A 22,940-nucleotide genomic window follows, 5' to 3' on the forward strand; every position below is an offset into this window, starting at 1 on the left:
GATGAAACTGGACTTTTATTTTTTGGCTTATTTATTTATTTGTGAGACAAACTCCAAATGTTCTCAGCCTAGGGGACCATGCACATCTATCTTGCACAGTTACTTGCCGTGAGATACCAAGGGCAGAGTGGGTGGGAGGCATGACGACAATGAGGGGGTGTCCTATAAAAATAATAATAAAGTTAACTAAAAGTCTGCTTTTCATTACCACCATTTCCAGATGTTCCAAGCAATATCAGTGATTTAAAAAAACAAAACAAAACAGGGGCACCTGGGTGTCTCCGCGGTTGAACATCTGCCTTTGGCTCAAGGCAGGATCCCAGGATCCTGGGATCAAGTCCCGCATCGGGCTTCCCAAGGGAGCCTGCTTCTCCCTCTGCCTGTGTCTCTACCTCTCTCTGTGTGTCTCTCATGAATAAATAAATAAAATCTTAAAAAAAAAAAAAAAAAGCATCTTGCCAGCGAACAACACAGGGATGTCCTTCTTGAGAACCTGGGAGCCATCACTCTGGAATGCAGAGCTGCGGGAGGTAGCAGGCAGTCTCCGGGGCACTGCGCATGGGTGGGCACCCGTCTGCAGCTGCACCGCTACCAGCGGCTCTAGACGGGAGAAGCTGACTGTTCCTTTGAGCAGAGCCAATTAGCAAACGCAGGCAGGGTCTCAGGGGAGCGGAGTCAGATCGAGGTCTGGCCTCTCCCCACCGTGATGCTCTGAGTCATCGTACCTGTTTCACCTTCTCCACGGCCTCTGCTCCCCCTGGGGGCCCTGGGCCCGGGGCCTGCACACACTCAGACCCCGACTGCAGGGCCTCAGGGCCCTGCCTCCTGGCTTCCCGCATCCCCCCATCTGTCCTCAGTCCCAGAAACCGCAGCCACCGCATCCTGAGGCACACGGATCAGCTGCTCCCCAAAACCAGATGCCCACAGCAAGTAAATCTCTAGGGAAACACAAGCATGTGTTTGTTTCCATCAGGTCCACGTGGAGATGACATCACGCACAGGACATGGGCTCCCTTCTCTGACTTCCTGTTCGCTCATCTTTCTCCCTGTGTCCTGAAGCAGGAAGACTCTACCATGTGCCTCAATGTCCCACCCGCACAGCCGGTTGGCTTCTCTAGGAAACTAGAGGACGCGAGGGTGGCCTCACCTGGGGCTGCAGCCACAGCGAGGGGCCAGAGGGAGGGGCACGGGAATGCCACCAGATCCCCAAAGCAACAGGTTGGTGTCCTCTTGTGTTTGCGGTTTGGAGGTTACCTGTCACCGCGGGTACCGGGCAGGCCCCTTGGAAGCGGAGGTAAGGCCCGCGCTGGCTGGTCCTCTCAGGCCCCGTGGCAGCACCCCCACCCAATGGGGACAGGCCCCAGCCCCGCTGGGAAGCTCCAGCTCTGGGTAGACAGCTCTCAGCCACTTGCTGAACCATGTCATGTGCTTTTGTTTTCTCAAGCGCTTCCCACTAATGGGCCGCCTGGTGATGCACTTTGCCAGAGGATCTGGAAATAGAAGCTCTTAGAAGCCCCACTGGGTTCCTGGTGAGAGAGGCCTGAGGGACTGCAGCTACCCCCCTCCCCTGGGGCACACACGCCAGCAGGTGGGCCTGCCTCTCACACCCACCCCCCCTTCCAGAGCCTTCTCTCCCAGGGACCCTGACAGGGCCAGGTTAGGATCCCTGAAGACCCACAAACACACACCTTCAGCCTGGGGTTCCCGGGGCCAAGCCTCGTGCCTTGTGTGGCTGCCAGTCACCGGCCGCCACCCCCCCTCGGTTCCCGCACTATTCCAAGCGCCGAGTGTGACCGCTTGCAAGTCAGGTCTGAAGAAATCACAGTAGAAGTTCCCAGAAAGGTTTGCGGTAATCGTCGTCGGAAGGAGGGGCTGCTTCCCCGACGCTCGAAGGGCATTCAGGACCGAAACCGTCCGCTAGGGTCTCCACAGGGCGGTTCGGAACAAGGCCACCCAGGATGGAGACGGGGCTGTTCCGCGACACAAGCACGTTCAGAGGTGGTGCTTAGAGCATCGGCCATGGCTAGGCCTCCCTCGGGCGCCGGAGGGCAGGAGGCGAGGTCCAGGCTTCACCGGTCAGCAGGGCCAACGGCCCGTGGACCCGGAGGACCTCGCGGACGACTGCAGGAGCGGCGCTGGCACATCCTCCTGCAGCTCCCTCAGCCCCCAGGCACCTGCCTCCGTGTGCAGATGGGCCCGGCCCCATGTTCACAGCTTCCCTCCTGCCTCTCCCCTCGCCCCCAGCGGGGCACACAGCCCTGCACGGGCCTCCTCCCCTCCACCCCAGGCTGCTCGCCCTCCTCCCGGACTGTGCTCCTGTGGCCAGGCCGTGCACCGTGACTCACTCCCCGTCAGCTCGCTGGCTGATTTCCCGTGTGGACTTGGCTGGGCTACGGGCTCCCACACTTGGTGGAACGTGATTCCGGGTGTTTCTGCGAAGGCATTTGGTAAAAATGAGGTTACCGTTCGAACTAGAAGGCAGACAGGCCTCTGCAATGTGGCTGGGCCTCGTCCCATCAGTATGAGGTCTTGGGACTGAAGTTCCCCCAAGGAAGAGGGCAGCCTTGGGACGCCAACTGCAAGGTTCCTCCAGCCCTCCCTCGGCCCCCTGCCTGCAGCCGCCCTGCAGGTTTCAGACCCGCCAGCCTCCGCAATCCTGGGGGCTCGGCTCTCTGCTTTCCTCCCAATCTCCCTGGTTTTGTGTACAACACACACACACACACACACACACATGCACGCACGCACACGCACACGCACAGTGCTGGTTCGGATTCCCTGGAGAAGCCTGAGGAAGACAGCTTTCCTGGGTCACCTCCTCTGCAGACAGCGCCCCCTCTCAGGGCTCTATGGGTGTCCTTCCCTGCTCCTGACCTAGACAAACCCCTGTGCCGGGGGTTCCCAGGATTCTAGCATGCATCAGAATCCTGTGGAGCGAGCATGGCCAGAAAAGGCAGAACCCCCGTCAAGTGTGCATCTCAGAGAAACAGTGAATCATTTTTAGTATAATTATGTCCCATGCAAAAATTGGGACGTACTTATACTAAAACCTGATTCACTGTTTCTCTAAAATTCAAATTAACCTCTGTGTCCTGCACTGTATTCATTATATCTGACAGCCTTACCTGGGGAGCCTGTTCAAACACTGGTTTCTGGGTTTGGCGAATCTAGGGGGTCCCAGAATCTGCATTTCCAACCCATTCCCTGGTGGTGCTCATACTGCTGGTCTGGGGTGCCCTCTGAGAACCGCTGCCCCCAAACCTACCCCCCCCCCCAGTGCAATTATGGTCTGCCTCCCTCCAGCGGCCTCTCCAGGGACCTGCTCATGGGAGGGACACTCGGAGACATGGGCTGTGCATCTTCTGCCACTTTGTCTCCTGCCTCCCGGGGGAGCCTGCTGCCTCCCTCCCCACCCCCAATCGTCAGGAAGAAGCTCCGTGAGCTCCTGTGAACTACAGAGCAAGGCTCGCTTCCTCAGCTGGGCCCGGCAGTCCCAGCCTGCTCTGTTTGAAGTGCTCAGGGGGAAGCCCGAGGTGGCAAGGTGAAGGGGCATCCCGACGGAGCCAGAGCCTCTAGGACGCTCCCCAGCTGTGTCCTGCAGGGTCCATGCAACAGCTGGTCCCACACTGCGGGGAACATGCTCTGCTTTCCCACGAAAGACATCAGTACCCCGTCAACACAGGTGATTCAATCCTTGCACAACATTCTAAATTTATCAACACCCTCTTGGTTGAAAGTAGAGCGTCCACCACCAGACTTCATCACCCTCGCTAGCCAAGGCCCCCCACATGCCTGGTTAGTGACCAGCGGCATCTGTCCCCTTCAGAGGGGGACACACCTGGTACAGTTTTTGAGCCAAGGACTCATTTCTGGTGAAGGCTTCTCCAGGCTACTCAGGTCTGGAAGCCATGTGTCTTCGATTGCACGGCTGCCACTACCCTCTGTGCCCCCAAATTCATATGCTGGCCGTCTAAGCCCCAGGGCCTCAGAATGGGACCATATATATAATGCAGACACACTGATCTTGGGCTTCTGGCCATGGCATTTGCTGTGACCCCCTGAGTGACTGACACAGATGAGGAGCACAGGTGTTCCCTTCACGAGGAAGAGCATGCACAGCACACGCACCCCAGATGTGACAATTAAAATGTGGGATTCCATTTAAAATTCACTTTGACTTAACCTGTAATTAGGGCTTAACCTGTAATTAGGGCTCTCAGGCTGCCCCTCCCAGCAGACTTTACTGTCTTACTCAATCCCTCCGTGCCCCCCAAGCAAAAAGAGACCGCAAACACACTCACACACACACACACACACACACACACACGTCTGAGCTGAGGGGTTGGCGTTGGGGAGCTCAGTGTGTGCACACTAACTTACCTCTTGCTTCTTCAGGCCCTGCATGTGCCAAGAATCATCTTTGAAGACGGTCAGCCTCCTTATCAGTTTTCTTCTTTGCAACATGCAACCCTTGGCCTTGATAAAAGGTAATATTCTTTGCTAATTTGAAGGACAATGAAACAGAAAAAGGAAAAAGATTTCTGACACACTCTCTGTTAATCAAGCATTCAGAAATCTGCTTGTATGAAAATACTTGACTTTTCTTGCATGTCCTTTATTCCTCTAACAGTTTGGGTGTGTTCCTTCCACAAAGTTGCATTCTTGATCATTGCTTTCTCCCATCATTTGGAAAACTGCTAGAAATCATAGATCTAATTCATAGTGTAATTACAGAGCCTGCCCTAAACGTTTCAGATCCCAGAGCACAAAGTCACAGGGTTTGCACACGACCAGGCTGAACACAAACTTTCCGAGCTCTTGGATCTTGCAATCCACCCCCGGTGGTTAATAAATATTTTATTTATTCATAACTTCTGCTTTTCTTCACCACACTGACTTGTACCACCCAAAATTACAATTTCATGACATTACTTTTCTATAACATACACATAATTAGTTGCAATTTAATTAGCTTCCTTTCTCCCCAGTTCCTAATCACTTTCTCTGATTAACCGTCTGAGTCACACAAACCCTTGTGATTGTCCTGCCGTCCATTGAAAGTGCCATTTAGACAGGAACTGCTCACGTTGCACCGTGGGTTGAAGGGTAGCAGATGGTTAGGAAATTAATTTCACAAGTAAGTGGATCCTATTGATTCTGACAGACAAAATGCAAGAACAAAAAAAGTAAAAGCAGAGAGAAGACCTTTTATCCTCCTCAGCTCTGGTTTGCATCTGCTGATTGCACTGGCATGAAAAGTCCTGTATCAAAAAAAACCTTACAGTTCTTACTGCTTCGTTCATCACCAGTCTGTGTCATTTAAATTTTTATGACTTTTGAGGTCTGAAATCCCACCGCAGAAGCTGGGTCACAACAATATAGGGTAAAAGGAGGTCTGGGCTCTGGGGAGGGTCCCCAGTGCCAGGTGCCTAATCACCCCTCCACCCCCACTCCAGCACCTGTCCCAGGGCGCTCCCACTGCGCCACCTGGTGGGCCATGTCTGGAATAGGCGGGTGAGCACCCCCCACCCCCAACCCGCCACCACCCCGGGTTGGGGAAACTTGTCAGAAACGCGCCTCCTCTGGTCCCCCACCTAGACACCCTGGGTCAGATACTCTGCGGGTGGAGCCCAGTGATCCATTTTAACACAGCCCTCTGGGGCTTTCTGATGACTCCTGATATGCAGAACACAGGCCAGAAATTGAACTCTAGACTCAATGAATACATACAAAGATAGTCACGATACCCAAACTACCCATAAGGGAGAGTGTCCCCTTTCACAGGGGGGAAAAAAAAAGTCTGAACACAGGTCTGAAAATAAATCCTCAGGAGTGTGAGTCCTACACTGAGAAATGTAACAGGTACCACATTGGTGCGGGCTGGCCCTCATCCAGGATGGCAGGGTCCTCATAAGGACAGAAGAGTTCACAGAAACATGCAAAGGGCCCCAAGGAGGAGGTGGCCATCTGCATGCCCAGGAGAGAGGCCTTAGGAGAAACCAGCCCTGGCCGCGCCTGGACCTCAGGCCTCCAGACTCCAGACTGGAAGACAATACATTGCTGTTGTAGGGGCGCCTGTGGTCCTTGGCATGGCAGCCAGAGCACACTGATGCCTACACTCAGGAACAATCCTCAACAGGTGAACTAGTGGTTTTACATGTGACTTCATTATTCTGTCCTCGGTATGTAGGGAGGTGAAAATATCTATGCAAAAACTGGTACCTGCTTCAAGCAAGTGGTTTCTGCAGGTCCTCTATCCACTCCATGCCTCTCCATGAGGCGTACGGGGGGCTAGAGTCCAGGCGAGAGAGAAGGGCCCCTTCCATCGGGTCCCAGAGCGCTGGTGCCCTGGTTATGGCAAGCACAGGGCAGCTTGAATACGCTCTCCAGATGATTGTGATTGTGGTGTGTCCTCGCTGGGCAGCGAGGCTTCCACTGACATTGACACATGATCCCAGGTGGAACAGCCAATGGAGAAGCATCCCGGCATTTAGGTTTAATTGCACAGTAAGTAGATAAAGGATATGAGATTGTCAATGTGACTATGAAACTCTACAGAACAGCAGCAGCCCCTGGGAGATCGGGTGTTTGCAGGTCTCTGAGGATGGGCTCACGGCAGGTGCACAGCCAGCCCCCTTCCCTCCAAGGCGGGCTTCTCCTCCCCCAGCTGCCAGGTGCTGCCTGCCCAGCTCAGAGTGGAGCAGAGCCCTCCCCAGGACCTGTGCTCTGCCAACTTCTGTCCCTTCCCCAGGGGCATCCAGACTCTGATGGTTGTCAGATGTGGGGTGCAGAGGGGTGGTTCTGGAGTGCCAGGTCAGCCTGGGATCTCCCAAGGGCTCCAATGAAGCCTCTATAGCAAAAGCCTTGTCCTCTGCCTGGCCCTGCTTCTCTCCCACATGGGGCTCCGGTGAGAACTCCCTGAGAACCCCCTGCAGGCAAATCTCACTCAGTAACCATTTCCAGATGGATGTGGTCTAGACAGCTAGCTATGAAGGGGGGGACCCCAGGCTGAGGAACATCAGATATCCGAAGGATGTTGCGTGAGAAGTGCCCAGTGGCACTGGCTACCTCCAGGACTTGAGGACAGGGGTCATGTATGAAGAGATCCCATAGTGGGTATCCCCCTGTCCTACAGCTCTGTTTTCATTTGCATTCTGCTTGGGAAATGGAGAAAAAGATACATACTTTCTCCAACTGACACATATGTGTTTCTGTCATGAGCTAATAGGTGCCAGGCTGAGTGTAAGAAAGCTGGGAAGCTTAATAATTTTCTTTCTCTTCCAATGTGAATTAATTCAAAATAGACCTTCAACTGAAAGCCTCTCCATTAGATGATTTCCTTTTTCCCATTTATGTGTCTTTTCCCATATAAAGGAATCTAGCAATAACTGTTGTTAGGTCCTTCAAAGGAAAGGAAGACAATTCACAGGAAGTTAAAGAGAATAAATGTTTGATAAACAAATCCATCACAATGGGACACAGAGGAATTTTAACAAGCAGACGTCGCTGAGTGTCCCTCTGTCCACCACAGCCGGTTCATGCTCCACTGGGCTTACCGATGGTCACAGCTGCCTCCCGGACCAGGTTCTCTACCTACATTCTTTATGCACTTAGAGGGGAGGTCAAGGTTCTCCCTGAGGCTTCTGTTTCTTAAAAATAAGCAGCCTAGAACACCCACATGCCAGAGAGATGTATTTTGGGGTGGCAGTTTTGCTCCCCTGTAGCTCTGCCCCGTGACCCACAGCACATCCCTTACCTGTCCCCAGGTGGCTGGGCCATCCCCCTACACGTGACTGTGTCTTTCCATGTTCCTCTCACATCTCTACTGAATGTGACATTTCTTTGAAGGTCAGAGACACAGAAGATTCTTTCCAGGAAAGTGACCAGTAGAAGAGGAAAAATACTTAGACACGGGCAGTGAGCGTTCATCTGTACCCAAAGTAGAGAAGCTCCCCAACACCAACCCTTACTCAAACTTCCAGTCAGATGTTCACTGCCTCAGTCTTAAACTTGAATGAATATTTGAGGATTGCCAAATATTTAAAAGAAAGATATAACATGAAAGACAGAGACCGACAGAAATGGGGAGGAAGTGCAGAAGGGTAACAATATGGGAAAGCTGTGTGGTCAGGTATCATCTGCTTCCATTCTGGGAAATCTGAACTTTGGGGTCACCAGATGGTGTGCAGGGCAAGTCAGGGTCTGGTGCTTTCCTTGCATGTGTCATGTGAATCTGAGACCCTAGTCCCTGGAGTTTGGTGCAATTTCCAGCCAGGTTGGAGAGAGTCCTTCTGGAGGCGGCACCTTTTCCAACGGCTGAAATCTGCAGTTGCAAGGTATGATGTGGGTCCCCGTCCCCAGAAGCGCACCATGAAAAGATGGCTCTGCCAAACCATGGTTATTTGTAATAGAAGCAGCTGGGCCTCGACACCACCGCGGTGGATCTCGTTTTACCAGCCATGGGTCCAAGGAGGTGGAGGCCAAGTGGGCCGAGGTCCTGGGACTATCTCCAAGGACAAGAGTCCAGGAGTTCCAGAGAGTGGATCTGAGATTTAGAAGGACCCACGGCAGTGCTTTCAGCCAAGATGTGCAGAGGGGCCTCTACAGATTTGCCCATTGAGACATCATGATGCCATCAGTGAGTGTGACCAGCTCTGAGGATGGCGGGCACAGGGCAAGTGTGGTGACACCAGCCAGATGTTTGCAGATTTGTTGAAGCACCAGATGGGTAAAGCGGGTTCCCTGATCACTGTGAAGGTTGAGAGGAGTCTCCAGGTAGGGACAACCTTTCTCACAGACTTTTAGCCACAGAAGGAGCAGTGGCCTGTCTACAGGGGAAGCTTCGGTACAGTCACAGAACATACAGACCACGACTAACTTGTATTGACATTCCTGAGATGGCGAAGCGGTTTGAGATCCATTTGCCAAACCTGGAGTGAGAGTCTGGGAGCAGGGCGGTTACCTCTGGATCGTGGTTTGAGGAGGTGAGACAAGCAATGCGGGTACTTTCTGTGGCCCTATTACCTTTCCCTCACCAGTATCCGTTCATGAACGTGATCGCTGTGTCAGGAGACCAAGGGTTTAAAGCACGTACAGTGTTAAGTACTGGGAATCTTGGAACTTCTGGTGGGCAGATTGTTATTTGGTCCAAACCAGAGTTCTACCTTTTTATCAAACCAGCAATTATTAGATTTCCAACACTGTTTTTTCTTTTCTGGAGCCAATTTTTGGGTTCTCTAGTCAATTGTTCCCAATTATCATTTGGGAGAACGTCCCTTTGGACCACAATAAAGGTCTGGCTATTGGTTTCTTTGAAAGCAGCTTCCCCCCAGAAATACCAGTGAGGTGGTTTCCTTTAGCCTCCAGGGAGTCATAACCAGAAAGCCCAGGAACCTTAGTAATGGCCTGAGCAGCCAGCACAAATGTGGCATATAATAAATTTTTAAACACAAAAGCCATTCTTTATTTTATCTCCATTGAAGGTAAACCTTGCTATTTCCATAATATTCCAAAGATATGAAATACTGGAAGGCATATCAGCCATCTGTATAAATGTTTGTGGTTTTCCCTTTGGCCAAAATACAAGGATGGTTAGAGGGGACCCTGTGACTATTTCTGCAGTGGCCTTAACTAAGAGGACAGTGGAAGGAATGGCTGCGAGGCAGGGTGGGGGATATACCTGAGCTGTAGTCAGGGTCCAGTTGTTGGCTGTAATGCCCTACGGGGTGATGACAGTCCCCGTGTTTTGGGGTGAGTGCTCCGAGGGCATTCTCTTCCCTCTCACATACAAAGAGGAACAAAGGAAGTTGATACTTAGGATGTCCAAAGGCAGGGGACTTATTAGCCTTTTCCTTAAAGTCCCAAAAGCTCTGTCATCCTGATTTTTCCAAATAATAGGGTCAGGTATGTTGATTTTCAGGAAAGTGTAGAGGTTAACCTGTAAGAGAGAATTTGAGATCCAATTTCGACCATACTCAGCTAGTCCAATAAAACCTCATCATTGGTGCTTAGTTGTAGGTTTAGGGGCATTCAGGATGCCTTGAAGTCTATCTGGATCCAAGTCTAGTTCTGGTTCCAAGATCAGGGGCCTTAAGTATCAAACCTGAGTTGGAGAAAACTGCCATTTTTCTTTGGAGATCTTATGTCCCTTTAAGGGCGTGATGATCAGCAGCCCCTGGACAGACATCTGCTCTCTGGAGGCTGAGGGCTGACCCAACAGTGGATCAGTGGATGGATTAGGAGGACAAGATCGCTCCATAGTGACAGGCAAGGTCAACAAACCACACTCACTTACAGAACTTCCAATCAGCCTTTCCATTCCGTATCTTTACCCATGAGCAGACAACCATGGATTGCCAGACCCTCTTCTAAAATGGAAACTAAAACCAAAAAAGGCAAAAAGAAATAATCAACTTGGAGGAACTAAAGTATGTGTAAAAAAAAGAAACTCTTCAAAATTGTCATTATATCCACAACTATATGATCTCTGAGGATATTATGCAGATAGGTTGTGTCTCCAGAGGAAATAACGATCTGAATATGGGTGCCATGAGAAGGACATTTAGAACAAAAGAAAGCAGGAAGTGAGTAATTAAAAACCCAATAGAATGGTTGGAAGAAAAACTTTAGGAAATCTCACAAATGACAGCAATGGGACACAGAAACAGAGAACAGGAAAAAAGAAGGAAATTAGAGATTAATTTCAGGAATCCCCCTGTCAACCATGAGGATTTCCAGAGAGCACAGGAGCCAAGTGCTGAGAAGGGGGGAAATGTAATGCAATCCTTGCAAAATGCCTTTGTGGTTGTTGAGCTTATATTAGCAACAATATTTGTTATGGGTGGTATTATCCAAACTCGCAGAGTCCTTCTGAAGTGGGGCCAGTGGGGTGTCCCCGAACACCTGCCCTGGGGGCTCGCCTCTGAGACCCACTGCAGCAAGAATGACACCATTTTTAGCTCTTCAAAATCCGAGATAGTATGCAACCCCTGTCACCCACCCTGCATGTCCCAAGCTCTTTGGGACAGGAAGGGCAGAGACTGGGGTCTCAGGAACCAAGGGACATTGCGGGTGACCTCCATGCATTTCCGTAGAGTGAGGATCCTAGCGCTTCCTCTTTGTCCTCTCCTCTGTGAGGCAGGCAGGGGTGGTTGCCACGCTTGTTAGGCCCAAGATGCAAGCCCAGGCTTCAGGTGAAGATGGGGCTGTGGTGACCACTGCCAGCCACCATCTTGCTCCCTAGAACACCTGCAGACAACATGCCGCGTGTAGGGGGACGGCGTCCACCTTCTGTCCTCAGAGCCTGACCCCGTGCAGGTGCGAGCACAAGCCCGTCACCATCCCCACCCCACCCCACCCGCCTCTGTTCCTCAGGCCCCTTGCACCCACCTTCTAGGAAGGGGGCCTGCCCAGCAGTGCTTGCTGCTGTGAGGCTGCAGAGATACAGGAGACCTCAGAAACTAAATGCATTCAGGGGACTGTGACATGTTCTCAGGGTGCCTGAATGGAGAAGGCTCCCTTGATCTTGAGGTCCAGCCCACCGAACCCAAAGACAGCATTTCTTAGCAAACATCTTTGCCCCTCTCTGCCCTGGACACTCAGGGCTTGAATGGATGGGTTCCACTCCTGGGTCTCCCTGACCTCCCCAATGCGGGCCAGATCTGAACCAGGAGCAGAAGCACTTCAGAAGTGATTCATCTAAATGGGGCTGGTGTGCCTTTAAAGGCATTTGTAATTAGCTGGAAAGATTTAATAAAAAGGACAAGGAAGGAGGTTGACGCAGGCTAATTATCTCTCAGATTCTTTCCTGTAAGGTAGAGGATTTAATTAGCTGAATGGTTCTCGCCCAGATGTTGAAAACAAGACTACGTGTCGTTAAATATTCATTTAGGACATTGTTTGAATTGGGTGCCTAATAGTTCATGTTCTAGAAAATCCGTATAGTTAACCATTCCAACTTCCTTACACTTTGCAAATTTCTCCAAGTTTTTGCTAATATTCACGGAGGTCTTACACATATCCTTAAATATTACACTATGTATGATGAATATTTTCATTTTCAACCCAATAGGTTAAAAATGGCATAGCACTATTTTCAATTGCTTTGCTTTTGAAATTTTAGAATGATGACTTTTATTTTTTTTTTAACATTGTATTTATTTATTCATGAGAGACAGAGAGGCAGACACACAGGCAGAGGGAGAAGCAGGCTCCATGCAGGGAGCCCGACGACGTGGGACTCGATCCCAGGACCCTGGGTTCATGCCCTAAGCAGAAGGCAGTCGCTCAACCACTGAGCCACCCAGGTACCCCTACAATGATGACTTTAAAAATGTTTATTGCCCATTTTGTTGTATTTTCATTTTGGGAGGTGCTTTCATGATTCTCTGAATTTCTTAGTTTCTCTGCTATTATAAATGCTCATTTTGCCCCCGGTTTGTCGTTTGCCTGTGGAATTTTGTTTGCAGTAATTGTCTCTCCCGAACCAATTGGCAGAGCCACCTCTTTTCTCCTACATGTTTGTGTTTATCCTTAGAACCATTGTCTTAGCCCAAACAGTACCCCAGTATGCCCTGTAATTAAGGAAACTAGATAGTAGAAGAAATACTGCCCAGACCCTACACTGAGGAAGAGTTGGGTGCAGACCAAACCTGATCCCAGCTCCAACTCCCCCACTGCTCCCCAGGCCCTCATTGAGAGAGAGAGGCCAGCAGCTGACCTGGGACTTGTAACTTGAGACCTGGGGCCTCCAGGAGCCTGGCTTCCTGTCATATATCCCAAAGCATTTCCTACCGAATACCAATCCTCCAAAGGCCTTCCTCCTGTGAAGACAAATTTCTTGCTAATAAAAGACAGAGAAAGAGACAGCTTCTGGATTCTTTTGCAGCTCAGGAAGCTTGGAGATGCAGGGGCTCAGTTAGAAGGAATATCAGTCGCTGAGCATCTCCGCGCAGGAGGATCCAGGGCCTGGCGTGTGTTAAACCCCTGGGTGTTTAATAAACGATTGGCCTGTATCTTCTCTCTCATCCTGACCACGGCATGGCATGCTAGTCTTTGTTGATCCATTCCAACGTGGACTTACACGTTGCATGGTGTTTAGAGACACAAAGACGGGGAGTCAGAGAGAAGCCCACTGTCAGGCCAGTGGGCAGCTGTGCCCTCACCTGTCCCCTGCCACACTGCTCTGCCCTTGTCCCTCTGGCCCCGGCCCTAGGGAATCCAGAGCAGCCTTGTGAACAGACCCCCAGGGCAGGTCCCTGACAATGACCATGTCCTGCCAGGCAGCCTGGGTCACAGAGTGGCAGCTGGGACAGCTAGGACTGTCACCTGGGAAGGGACATTTGGGGGGCAGGGGCCACCCGGACTGTAGGCTGGAGAATCTGCAGATCTGCACCCAAGCCCCTGAGCGGGCTTCCATGCAGATTCCTTGTGCTGATGTGGGTTGGGGTTGATTCCAGCTGAGGCAGGGCCCAAGAGCAGGCCTCCCCTGACAGAGGGCCAAGCAGGTGGACCAGTGACCAGGAGGTTGCTGCACCATCATTCACGAATGTCCTGGAGGTTTGCAAATGTGTCAGCCTTCCCTCCACAGCACAGAGCAAGGCAGCAGGGAAGCCAAGCTTGTGACAATCCACAGGTGATCAGCTCCTGGTTTCCCCAAGGACTATGGGGCGGTGGGTCCCCGGCGTCCATCTCTGGGTTGCACCTGGCCCTTGGTTGTGAGCTGGGTGAAGCTAACATTTCCTTCTCTGTAACCTCAAAGGTGTGATTCCCCATGACCCAGAAGGGTCCTTATGATTTCCCCAACCGTGAGGGACCTCTGCCTGCCCAGTGACACAATCCAGTGCTCTGGCTTGCCTCGCCCTCCCCCTCACCTGCTTCTCCATGCAGGTGGGTGTGGGGAGGGCACAGACTTGGCCATGGGCCAGAGAGAAGGGGTATGTGTCATCCATCCTCCTGGCTGCTCCTTCTACTCACACCACCCCTTTCACGCCACTTTGCAGCGTGTCCAGAAGGAAGGAAGCCACACTTGGTTGGGCACCAGGGAGAGATAAGGAGAAGTGCCCAGGCCCAAGGGAGCCGCCGCTGTGCACGCGGGGAGGGGGTGCAATCTTCTGGGTGCATAGAAATGGCCACAGTCTGAGTCTTCATGCTTTATTGTTAGATCCACTTCTCCAAGGCAGCCCTTACTCTGTCCCCCAAGCCCTTTCTGAGAGTTTGAGGACATTGTAAGTGCTCCATGGCTACCAGCTAATAGGAGACAGGACAGATGGGGTTTTAAAAAAAATCCCCTTTTCTCCCACCTAAGGAAGTCACCTTGGGTCTTCTGCTTGCCTGTTCCTCTGCATTTACAACAGACCCCACCTCTGAGAAGCTCGTCTGGGGCACCTTTCCGTGGCAAAGGATGCAAACCCTCGCACTCCTTTTTAATTCTGCATGGTATTACATTGTGCAGAGGAACCACAGCTGATTTATGCTATCTCCTATCCACCCGAGCTTACTTAAGTCATTTCAACGTTTTGCCCTGGGAGAAGCTTTGTGGGCTGCCCCACAGCCGTGGGGGTCAGGGCTGGGGTGTTCAGGGGCCCCAGGGCTGGGGTGTTCAGGGGCCCCAGGGCTTCCCCCCAGCATCCCGTCTCTGAGGGAGGTGGGGAAATTGCTCCCAACCCCCACAAGCTCCTCCCCTAGCGAGGGCTGAGGCCAGTGCTCCCAGGGGGAAGGGGACTGCGGTGGCTGCTCCCAGGCCCCCAGGGGCTGGGATGGCAGCTGCTGGGGTGCCATCTGTGGCTGCAGGGCGGGCGAAGGCTGCCAACCCCACCAGGGCTGCTGGTCAGAGGAAGGAGGCTGCTCCCACCCCTGCAGGGCACCGTCCCTGTCCCAGTCCTTGTAGGACAGGAGCTGCCCTAGGTCCCCCTGTTGAGCTCCGCTGCAGCCGGCTTCCACCTGGAAGAGGGGCCTGAGGGAAGCGGGAAGTGGACCCAGAGCTCCAAGGCCAAAGGTCAAAGGAGAGTAACAGAAATCTCCAGAAGACTGGCCCAGTGCACTGCCTGCAGCCTCCAGGCCAGGCAAGGCCACACCGGTGTTCAGGACGTCGGCAAGTCCTGAGGAAAGGGCTTGAGCAGGAGCATCCTCTGGGTCCCCGGGGGAGGGGCCAGCATGGCTCGGGGCCCCTGCGAAGCTCTGCAGGCGCGAGCAGTCTGGGGTGCAGCTGCCGCTCTGACTGGGCATCAGAACCGGGGCGCCTGCCTCCACTCCTGGCCTCCTCGGGGTGCTCTTCGGGATTCGGGCTCTCCGGTTCTGAAACCAGACCTGGAGCGAGAAGGGGAGGGAGAGAGAGAAGATACACTTTAATGAAGCCCAAAAACGATAATTATCACCACTTGGCCGAGGTTAAGCAGCAGTTTCCAAACAAAGTTCTATGAATCTAGAATAAAAGCAAAACCCTTGGCCTGGCCTGGCCCCCCTTCCAGGCAAATCTCCCCAAAGTGTCCACCTGTGCCCGTGTTTGCAGGTGTGCGAGTACACACACAGGCACACACTCTCGTGGATGCGCCAGCTGCCACGGTGAAACACCAGGGCTCTGCTCTAGCGTTAGAATAGGCAGCTACTAGGCTCTATCATGATGCCTGGATGCCAGCAAAGGGGAGGGGACCGTGGTGGCCCTTTGGGGGAGGGGGGCTAGGGACCTATCCTAGCAGCACTCCAAAACAAAGCCACAGCAGGAAGCAGGATCAAACCAGCTGGGCCCAAGACAGCCCAGAGACCCTGTCCAAGTAGGAGAAAAGGCATGAAAACCTGCTCCCCGCAAAATCTCCTCCCCAAGTAATAAATATTACACTCCCTGGTTAACAACAGTCCGTAGAAGATAGAGACCCAAACCCCATGAGCAGCTGAGCTCGAGTTAATACACTTTCCCTCCCACACCACTCAACCACTGCATCTGATCTGTCCTTGAACTCTTCCTTGGGACAAGACCAGGGCCTCCGGTGACATTCCGGGTCGGGAGGGGACAGGTCAGGGCCCGGGGACCCCCCCACGCTGGTCTAGTGGGAGACACTGGCTCTGTCTCCTGTGCCCTCTCTACCTACCAACTGCAACTGGCCCTCTCTTACCTGCTGACTTTCCAAGTGAAGCCTTCCCCACGAGTCGGGATCATGGGAGGGGGCGCTGGGCAGAGGGCACACACCGCAGTCTTAAGGTTCAAAGGTTCTAGGCCCTCGTACAGAGCATGGTGACCACAGCAAATAATTCTGTCTCACATACTCGCACGTCACTGAGAATGGATCTAAACATTCTCCCCATGGAGATGGTAACCAGTACCTTCACTTGTAATCTTTCTAAAGCTGAGGATCTTTATCCACTTTTTCACATATGTATTCATGATTCGTTAAACAAGTATTCAAAATAATCAAATGTTTTTTTAAATGTACTGGATCCCAGTGAGGGGCTGACCAGGCAAACAGGCCCAGGACCCTGGATCCCTGTCCCTCAGCCTCTGCCACCTGCTCTCAGCTCAGGACCAGTGGCCACATCTGCTCCCCAGACCAGCACATGAGATGCTCCCTCCAGCCGAGCACCCTGGCATTCCAGTGCCCACAGCCTCCAGAGCATACCTGCACCTGCAGCTCCCTGCTCCCTGCCTGCCTCTGGAGCTCTGCTGAACCCAGGGATGGGGCTGAGCCCTGCCGCATCCCTGCCGCCACCTCCATTAGCTCTTATCTGGGTGGTCTCCTTTCCAGCATACAAGGAGATGACACTTGCCTAAGTAAAGTCCCTCTGGTTCAATGTCGTTCCTCTGCGGCTCACCTAGGCCAGGTGAGTCCTTGGTGCAGACCAGTATTGGTGGAGGCACCTCCTCCATTGCCCAAACATGAGCGTCCCCTCCTCTTCTTTCCCCAGTTCAGAGCAAGGCCCAGAATCACTCAGTCCACATGCACACCCGCACTGCCTAGCTTGAGAGGGGGTTACACTCTCTCAGGGGTGGGCTCCCCATCCAGCCGAGCCAGCCAGGACACAGCAGTGACCCCCTTACAGGCCCTACCACCAAGCAAGGCCTGAAGATCCCACAGAACAACGGGTCACACACGGGAAAACCTCTCCCAGCATTTTCTCTGCTTAGGAAAAAAAAAATCCTCCAGACAAACTACAAGATAAAGACGGGCCATTCCCAGAACCACACCCCGCACCCTCTAGCACACGCCCTGGCCCTGGGGCTAGGCCCAGGTGCTGGTGCTGCCTGTGGAAGCCACTCGGGCCTTCCTCCCTCTGAGTCACTGCAAATCTTGATCAGACCTTCTGCCAGCTGCCCTGAGGACTCTGAGCAAAAGAGCAGCAGGGTTTTCCTCCTGGCTTCAGGAGCTAGTTGAGCCCTAAGCCAGCACCCACCCACCTACCCCAAGGACTGAACTTCAGCGACCAATTCCATCTCTGAAAGTTCATCAAGTAGGGTACCTCGCATATAGGGTTGTTTGGGCTTCCAGGAGACCATGAGTGGGAGGGTTTTGGGAATGTGATCGACTCCTGCAGGGCTGCCCACCCTGCCCTGAGACAGATTCCAGGCCCTCCAAAGGCTGCGGCAGGAGCCACGTAGAGGCCTCTAAATCAAGTCACAGGCCTAGGGCCTCACCAGGCTTTTCTGTGCCCTGGTCCTCTTTGTTCAGAGCAGCAGGGAAGATAGGGAAATTAACGTAGAAAAAATTTGATTCAGGTGACGTTTCTAGGAAGCCCCAGGGCCCTCACTCCCCCCCACCCCCAGTTTATCTCTCAGCCCCTGCAGGGTGTTGCTGGTAACCTTCTCCTCTCCGGGCAAACCTTCAAGGGATGTTCATTCCCAGGCGGCAGCCTCTGACCTGAGCCACCACCTTCATCCAGCACCTTGCAAGGGGCTGGGTGACAAGTGGGGGGGTGGGGAGCCCCCCAGGAATCCAATGGGGTGACTCCAACTTGGGTGCAGCTGAGAACCACCTGGGGAGACTTCAGAACTCCCAGGACCAGCATAAGCCCAGACTCAGTAGACAGTAGGCTCTCAGGGATAACAGGCAGAGAGTAGGAGGGCAGGGGTCGGCATACTGGAGTCATCTGGCGGTCACAGCTCCACACCCTGGGCTACTCCCAGGGGTCCTGAGTTACAGATTAGGATGAGACCTTAATGGTCTCAGATCAAAAAGCGCCAGCCAGTCCAGGTCAGACATTTCTTTAAAAAAAAAAAAAGATTAATTTATTTATTCATGAGAGGCAGAGACACAGGCAGAGGGAGAAGCAAAGCAGGCTCCATGCAGGGAGCCTGACCTGGGACTCGATCCCAGGTCTCCAGGATCGCGCCCTGGGCTGAAGGCAGCACTAAACCACTGAGTCACCCGAGCTGCCCCAGGACAGACATTTCAATGCTGGTTTCACAGCAGAATCACCGGGGCTGGGGAGGCTTTCCAAACAACCTTCATGTCAGGGCTCTACTCTCAAAGACTAGGATTTCATTGAGGGCAGCGGATCTCAAACCCAGGCTGCACCCGTGCTCATCACGGCTGCCTTCCTGGAGGCAGGACCCAGTGCCCCGAAAGCTGAGACCCATAGGATCCAATGATCTGGACCCCCTGGGATCTCTGAAAATTAAAACCCAGATGCAATCTGCATCTGCCAGGTTCATGTCCAATTTTGCAAAGGCCACCAAGCCCCCAGCACAGAGGGCAGCACCCCCGCAGCATGCAACTCCACCCTGCCCTTCCCTTCCCACCTTCTCTCACATCCTCTCACAGAGCAGATTTTCTAGCTGCGAGAACATGGTTGCTTGTCTTGACCAATAGTTTCATGGCTTTGTCATGGGTGTTTTTAAAAGAATTAGTGAGTACTTGAAATTTTGTCCAAATCACAGAGAGAACCTGGCCCGAGGTGTCACCTGGTTACGGCAGGGCAACCTGTATTGCCCAACCAGGGTGGGGAGATGGTCACGGCCCATCTCAGAGGGTATAAAGAGGATTGGCACAGAACGGGCAGTTAGGTCTGGCTTCAACCAGCCTCTTGCCCCCACCCCCACCCCTACTCTCACCCTTAGCAGGGAGCACAGGCCAACAGTCACCTGGATTCTGGGCTCAGGAATCTGGGTTCGTCTGGCCAGTTCCTCTCTGGCAGTGATATCAGGGTACGAGTCCCTCTCGAAGGCCTCAATGAGCACCTGGTACTGGTTTTTGCTGAACTTGGTCCTTTTGCGTCTCCGGCCTCCTTGGGGCGCTGGGACAGACACACAGAGGGCAAGAGGAGGTGTTAGTCTGAGCCCACCTTACTCCCCCGTTCAGGTCAGTGAGCAGAGGGCAGCCTCCCAGAGACAAAGAATCTGCTTCCAGACATAGGACTCAGACCCCTCAGAAAAATGCTCCCAGTGTCCCCTGAGATGCCACTCCTGGGCTGAGCCCGCTTGGGAGCCCCCTCAGCTCCCACACCAGGGGCCCCAGCTGCTCATCTTGCCCCAGCCATGGCCCCAGACAGCTCCCGGGGCCACTGTCCTGAACTGTAAGGTCCCGTCAGATATTGGATGGGCACGACCCGACCTCCTACCTCTGCTTGCACCCAGCATACACAAGTAGGAAGAGATGCCGAAACCCAAAAGATAAGGAAATTTCACGTGAGAAATCCGAGCATCACGGAATTTCAGACCATGAACATTCCTATTTCCCACTGTGACGAGTCCCCCGGGCCTCATTTTTTTTTTTTAAGATTTATTTGAGAGGGAGGGAGAGCACAGGTGGGGACAGAGGCAGGGGGAGAAGCAGACTCCCTCCAGCTGAGCACAATGAGGAGCTCCATCCAGGACCCTGAGATCATGACCTGAGCTGAAGGCAGGCGCTTAACTGACTGAGCCCCCAGGCCTCTAATTTAACTCCCCCCCCCCCCCCCCCCCCCCCGAGTCTGTCAGAGCTGGCTCACCACTGATGAGATTCAGGCCCAGACAAAACTCAAGTCTGTGCAGAAATGGGGCAAAATACAAGGCCCAGGTCTTGGCATCCCTCCTCACATCCCCCCACCCCCATAACCCTGCACAGTCCTGCTCAGAGCTCAGGCACCAAGCATCCCGCAGAAGCAGATTATCCGCACTTCTGAGCTGAAAAGCACTGTACCACCTTCATCATTCTACCACCCTAGCTCCTCCAGGGTCTGGTTTGGGTGTTAGTCTCCCCCTTGCCGGGCCTCAGTACCAGATGCCACCCTCAAACCAGCTGGCTGAAACCCGCCTGGACGCCACTGCCCCCCAACCCCACCCATGCCACTGCCCCCCAACCCCACCCATGTCTCCCTCCAACCCTCTAGAGGCTCCTGAAGGACTCACTGTCTGAAGACATGACCAGGCCGACCCCAAAGGTACGAAGGAGGAACGTCGGTAGGAACTGCCTTCCTCCACCCACCCCAGAGTCTTATATGAAGGCAGACGGACCCACCCAGTTAAGCCTCTTTTTAACACTTTGCAAGACCCACCTCTCGTAATTCCATCTTCTCAGGAAAGGATGTTCCCAAGAGAGGTGTGGAGCCGCCCTTCAGTGTGGTTCTTCTCGCCCACCACCAGGCCCCCCAGGGCTGGCTGCCCCCACGGGGAATGCACCCACGCCACTGCTTACAACAGGCTGCCAGGTGTAGGCTACGCGGGCCATGTGAGGTGCCAGTGAGTGCCGTTTTGTGGGGCTCGGCCTCTAATGCTTTAAGTGAAGAGCGTGGAAAGGAACACCTCCTCTGCACGCCTCCGGCCCATGCACCATGAACAACAGACTGGGCTGGGAGTCTCCCACCTTCCTCAGTTACTACGGAATCTTCCACTGCTGCTTGCTCGTCTGTACCCTCTGAATCATAATGGGCAGATTTTGGCCACAAAATGAGCTTTTCATAAAGCAGCTGCCACAATGCCCACCTAGCACACAGATGGTGGTGAGCCCAGGTTCAGGTTTAGGTTTATGTGGCATATCTGAGCCCCCTTTTCTGGAATCTGGATTGATTGATCAAGTCCCCGGGTTTTCAGGAGCATGTAAACCCCTGTAAGTAGGACAGTGGGGTGAGAAGGACCCCCGAGCTGCAGGTACGGGAGAGGCAGGGAAGAGTGGAGGCCCAAGTGAAAACCTGCAAGTCTGCTGGCTTATTTCACTTTGGCGATTAGCCAGGCAGGACATTAGAACCACATTTTAATGAGCACCAAGTGCTCTCTTCAAACTATGTAGAATTTCGCTTTGTTTGATTTCTGGTTGCATTGATTTGCAAGTGAAATATTTTGGGACATTCTTGTGAGGTTGACTCAGAAAAACAAAGAAAGAAAGAAATTATTTTCACTAAACTCTGCTGAGCAGAATGATTTAAATATCTAAAGGAGCAGCCTTGAGAAGATAGAAGGGCTGAGAATCAGGGCCTGAAGCTCCTTGGGAGCGGCTGACAACTCCCTGGACAGTCCCAGGTAACCTGATTCTCCCTCTGCAGGCCAGGAGCTCGGAGATGCAGGAGTGCTGTCCTCCTGGCCTGTCTGCAGGCCCGTCCCCTGCTCTAAGGGGGGGGAGAAGCAGGCCACCAATCCAGAGTGCCTCCACTCCTGGTGAGAAATGATCCCCAAAGCTGTGTGCCCCTGAAGGACGCGCACAGAGTCTCTCTGGAACCTGTTCAGCGTCAGAGACCCTGGCTGGAGCAGGAGCCACTTGACGGGCACTCACATCCCCACTCCTCTCCTGGGGGACAGATACACCCGCTGCAAGCTGGTTCAGTGTCCCCCGCCCCAGCCCCACAACCCTACCAGGACCATACAAGGCCTTGCAGCACCCCACATGACCCCAACAACTACAACCCACCCTTCCTCCCTTAAAGGCTCTCCCTTCTTCTCTTGCCTCCCGCAGTCCCACTGAAGACCGCCAAGGTTTGAGGAGCCCCACTGCCCTTGCAGGGATGAGCAGGAAGAGAGAGGGTACAAGGAGGCCCGGGAGCAAGGAGGCCCAATGTGCAGACCTGGGCAAGTTTGCCCAGGAGCAGAAGCAGCGAGGCGAGGGGTACACGGGGCTGCTGTCAGAGCTTGTTTCCAGAGGGGAGAAACTCAAGCATTGTTGTGGGAAGAATGGATAAAAACAGGGACTTGAAGGGGCCGTGCCATGGAAGGGCTCCAGGAGTCCCAGGTCTGGCCCTCGGCTTGGGGCCAAGCCCTGGTCAAGCCCTGTCCGGTGTGAAGCGGTCCTCACCTCCGCTCTCAGCTGTTTCTTCCAGAGTAGAGGTCAGGCCCAGACCCCTCAGCAGATGCAGCCCCAGGTTCCAGCCCGTCATGGCCGTGACCTGCTGCCCGTTTCCTCTCCAGACTCAGGCCGGGAGGGCTTGTCTGTCCGACACTGTTGGGCTTCCACGCATGGAAAGTCTGGGCTGGGCTGGGCTGGGCCCACTGCCTTTTGAACACTCAACACAAAAAACAGAATATAAAGGAGCTCAGTGATGTTTATGTTTATTACATGGTCGACACAATGGCATTTTTGACATATTGGAGAAAGTAAAACATATTATTAAAATCAGTGTCACCTGTTTGCTTTTGCTCCAGATGGGAGCCCGAATGGCAGGTCCTGCTGCCGCCTGCAGATCTCACCGCTGGGGAGCCAGCTCTGGGTCCTAGGGCAGCAGCTTCCCTAGGTTTCCATGGCGACGCCAAGTCTCCAGCAATTATAGACAAAAGTTTATGTGTTCTTTTTCCCCCAAATCATCCTTGGAAACGTTTGGCAGCTCCTGGCCTCTCCACACCACCACCCCACCCCCGCCCCGCAGAAGAAACAGGGGACCCAGAACACCTGGAGAGTTGACCACGGCCGGTGCACAGGGAAAGCTCCCAGAGGGAGACGCATTGTGCACTGTTCCTCCGTGGGGAGAGGGCAGGCTCCCACCCGGACGGCCTCGCCTAGGACAGAGTATGGTGTTGGTGAGACACTGCTTTTTGCACCTCGGTTTCTGCATCA

At 53.3% G+C, this 22,940-nt stretch overlaps 1 protein-coding gene across 1 annotated transcript; it reads right to left on the bottom strand.

The window, feature by feature from the left end:
- Window positions 1–14,134: 14,134 nt before the first annotated feature.
- On the bottom strand, window positions 14,135–22,266 carry LOC112643653 (double homeobox protein 4-like protein 4). The gene is made up of 3 exons (XM_025421816.3): window positions 22,185–22,266; window positions 19,067–19,218; window positions 14,135–15,303 (listed from the first exon to the last, which is right to left on the bottom strand). Exons 1-3 carry the CDS (start codon window positions 22,264–22,266, stop codon window positions 14,506–14,508), a joined length of 1,032 nt encoding a protein of 343 aa, XP_025277601.1. The 3' UTR covers window positions 14,135–14,505.
- Window positions 22,267–22,940: the final 674 nt, after the last annotated feature.

Source organism: Canis lupus, chromosome 1 (assembly GCF_003254725.2).
Source record: "Canis lupus dingo isolate Sandy chromosome 1, ASM325472v2, whole genome shotgun sequence".
NCBI lineage: Eukaryota > Metazoa > Chordata > Mammalia > Carnivora > Canidae > Canis > Canis lupus.

Excerpts from the sequence above, each read along its gene's own strand:
- LOC112643653 (XM_025421816.3), bottom strand. The coding sequence starts at position 22,266 with ATGACGGGCTGGAACCTGGGGCTGCATCTGCTGAGGGGTCTGGGCCTG. Across the intron at positions 19,219-22,184 it reads AGAAACAGCTGAGAGCGGAG|CGCCCCAAGGAGGCCGGAGA; the intron begins GTGAGGACCGCT and ends TGTCTGTCCCAG. Across the intron at positions 15,304-19,066 it reads TTCCTGAGCCCAGAATCCAG|GTCTGGTTTCAGAACCGGAG; the intron begins GTGACTGTTGGC and ends TTCTCGCTCCAG.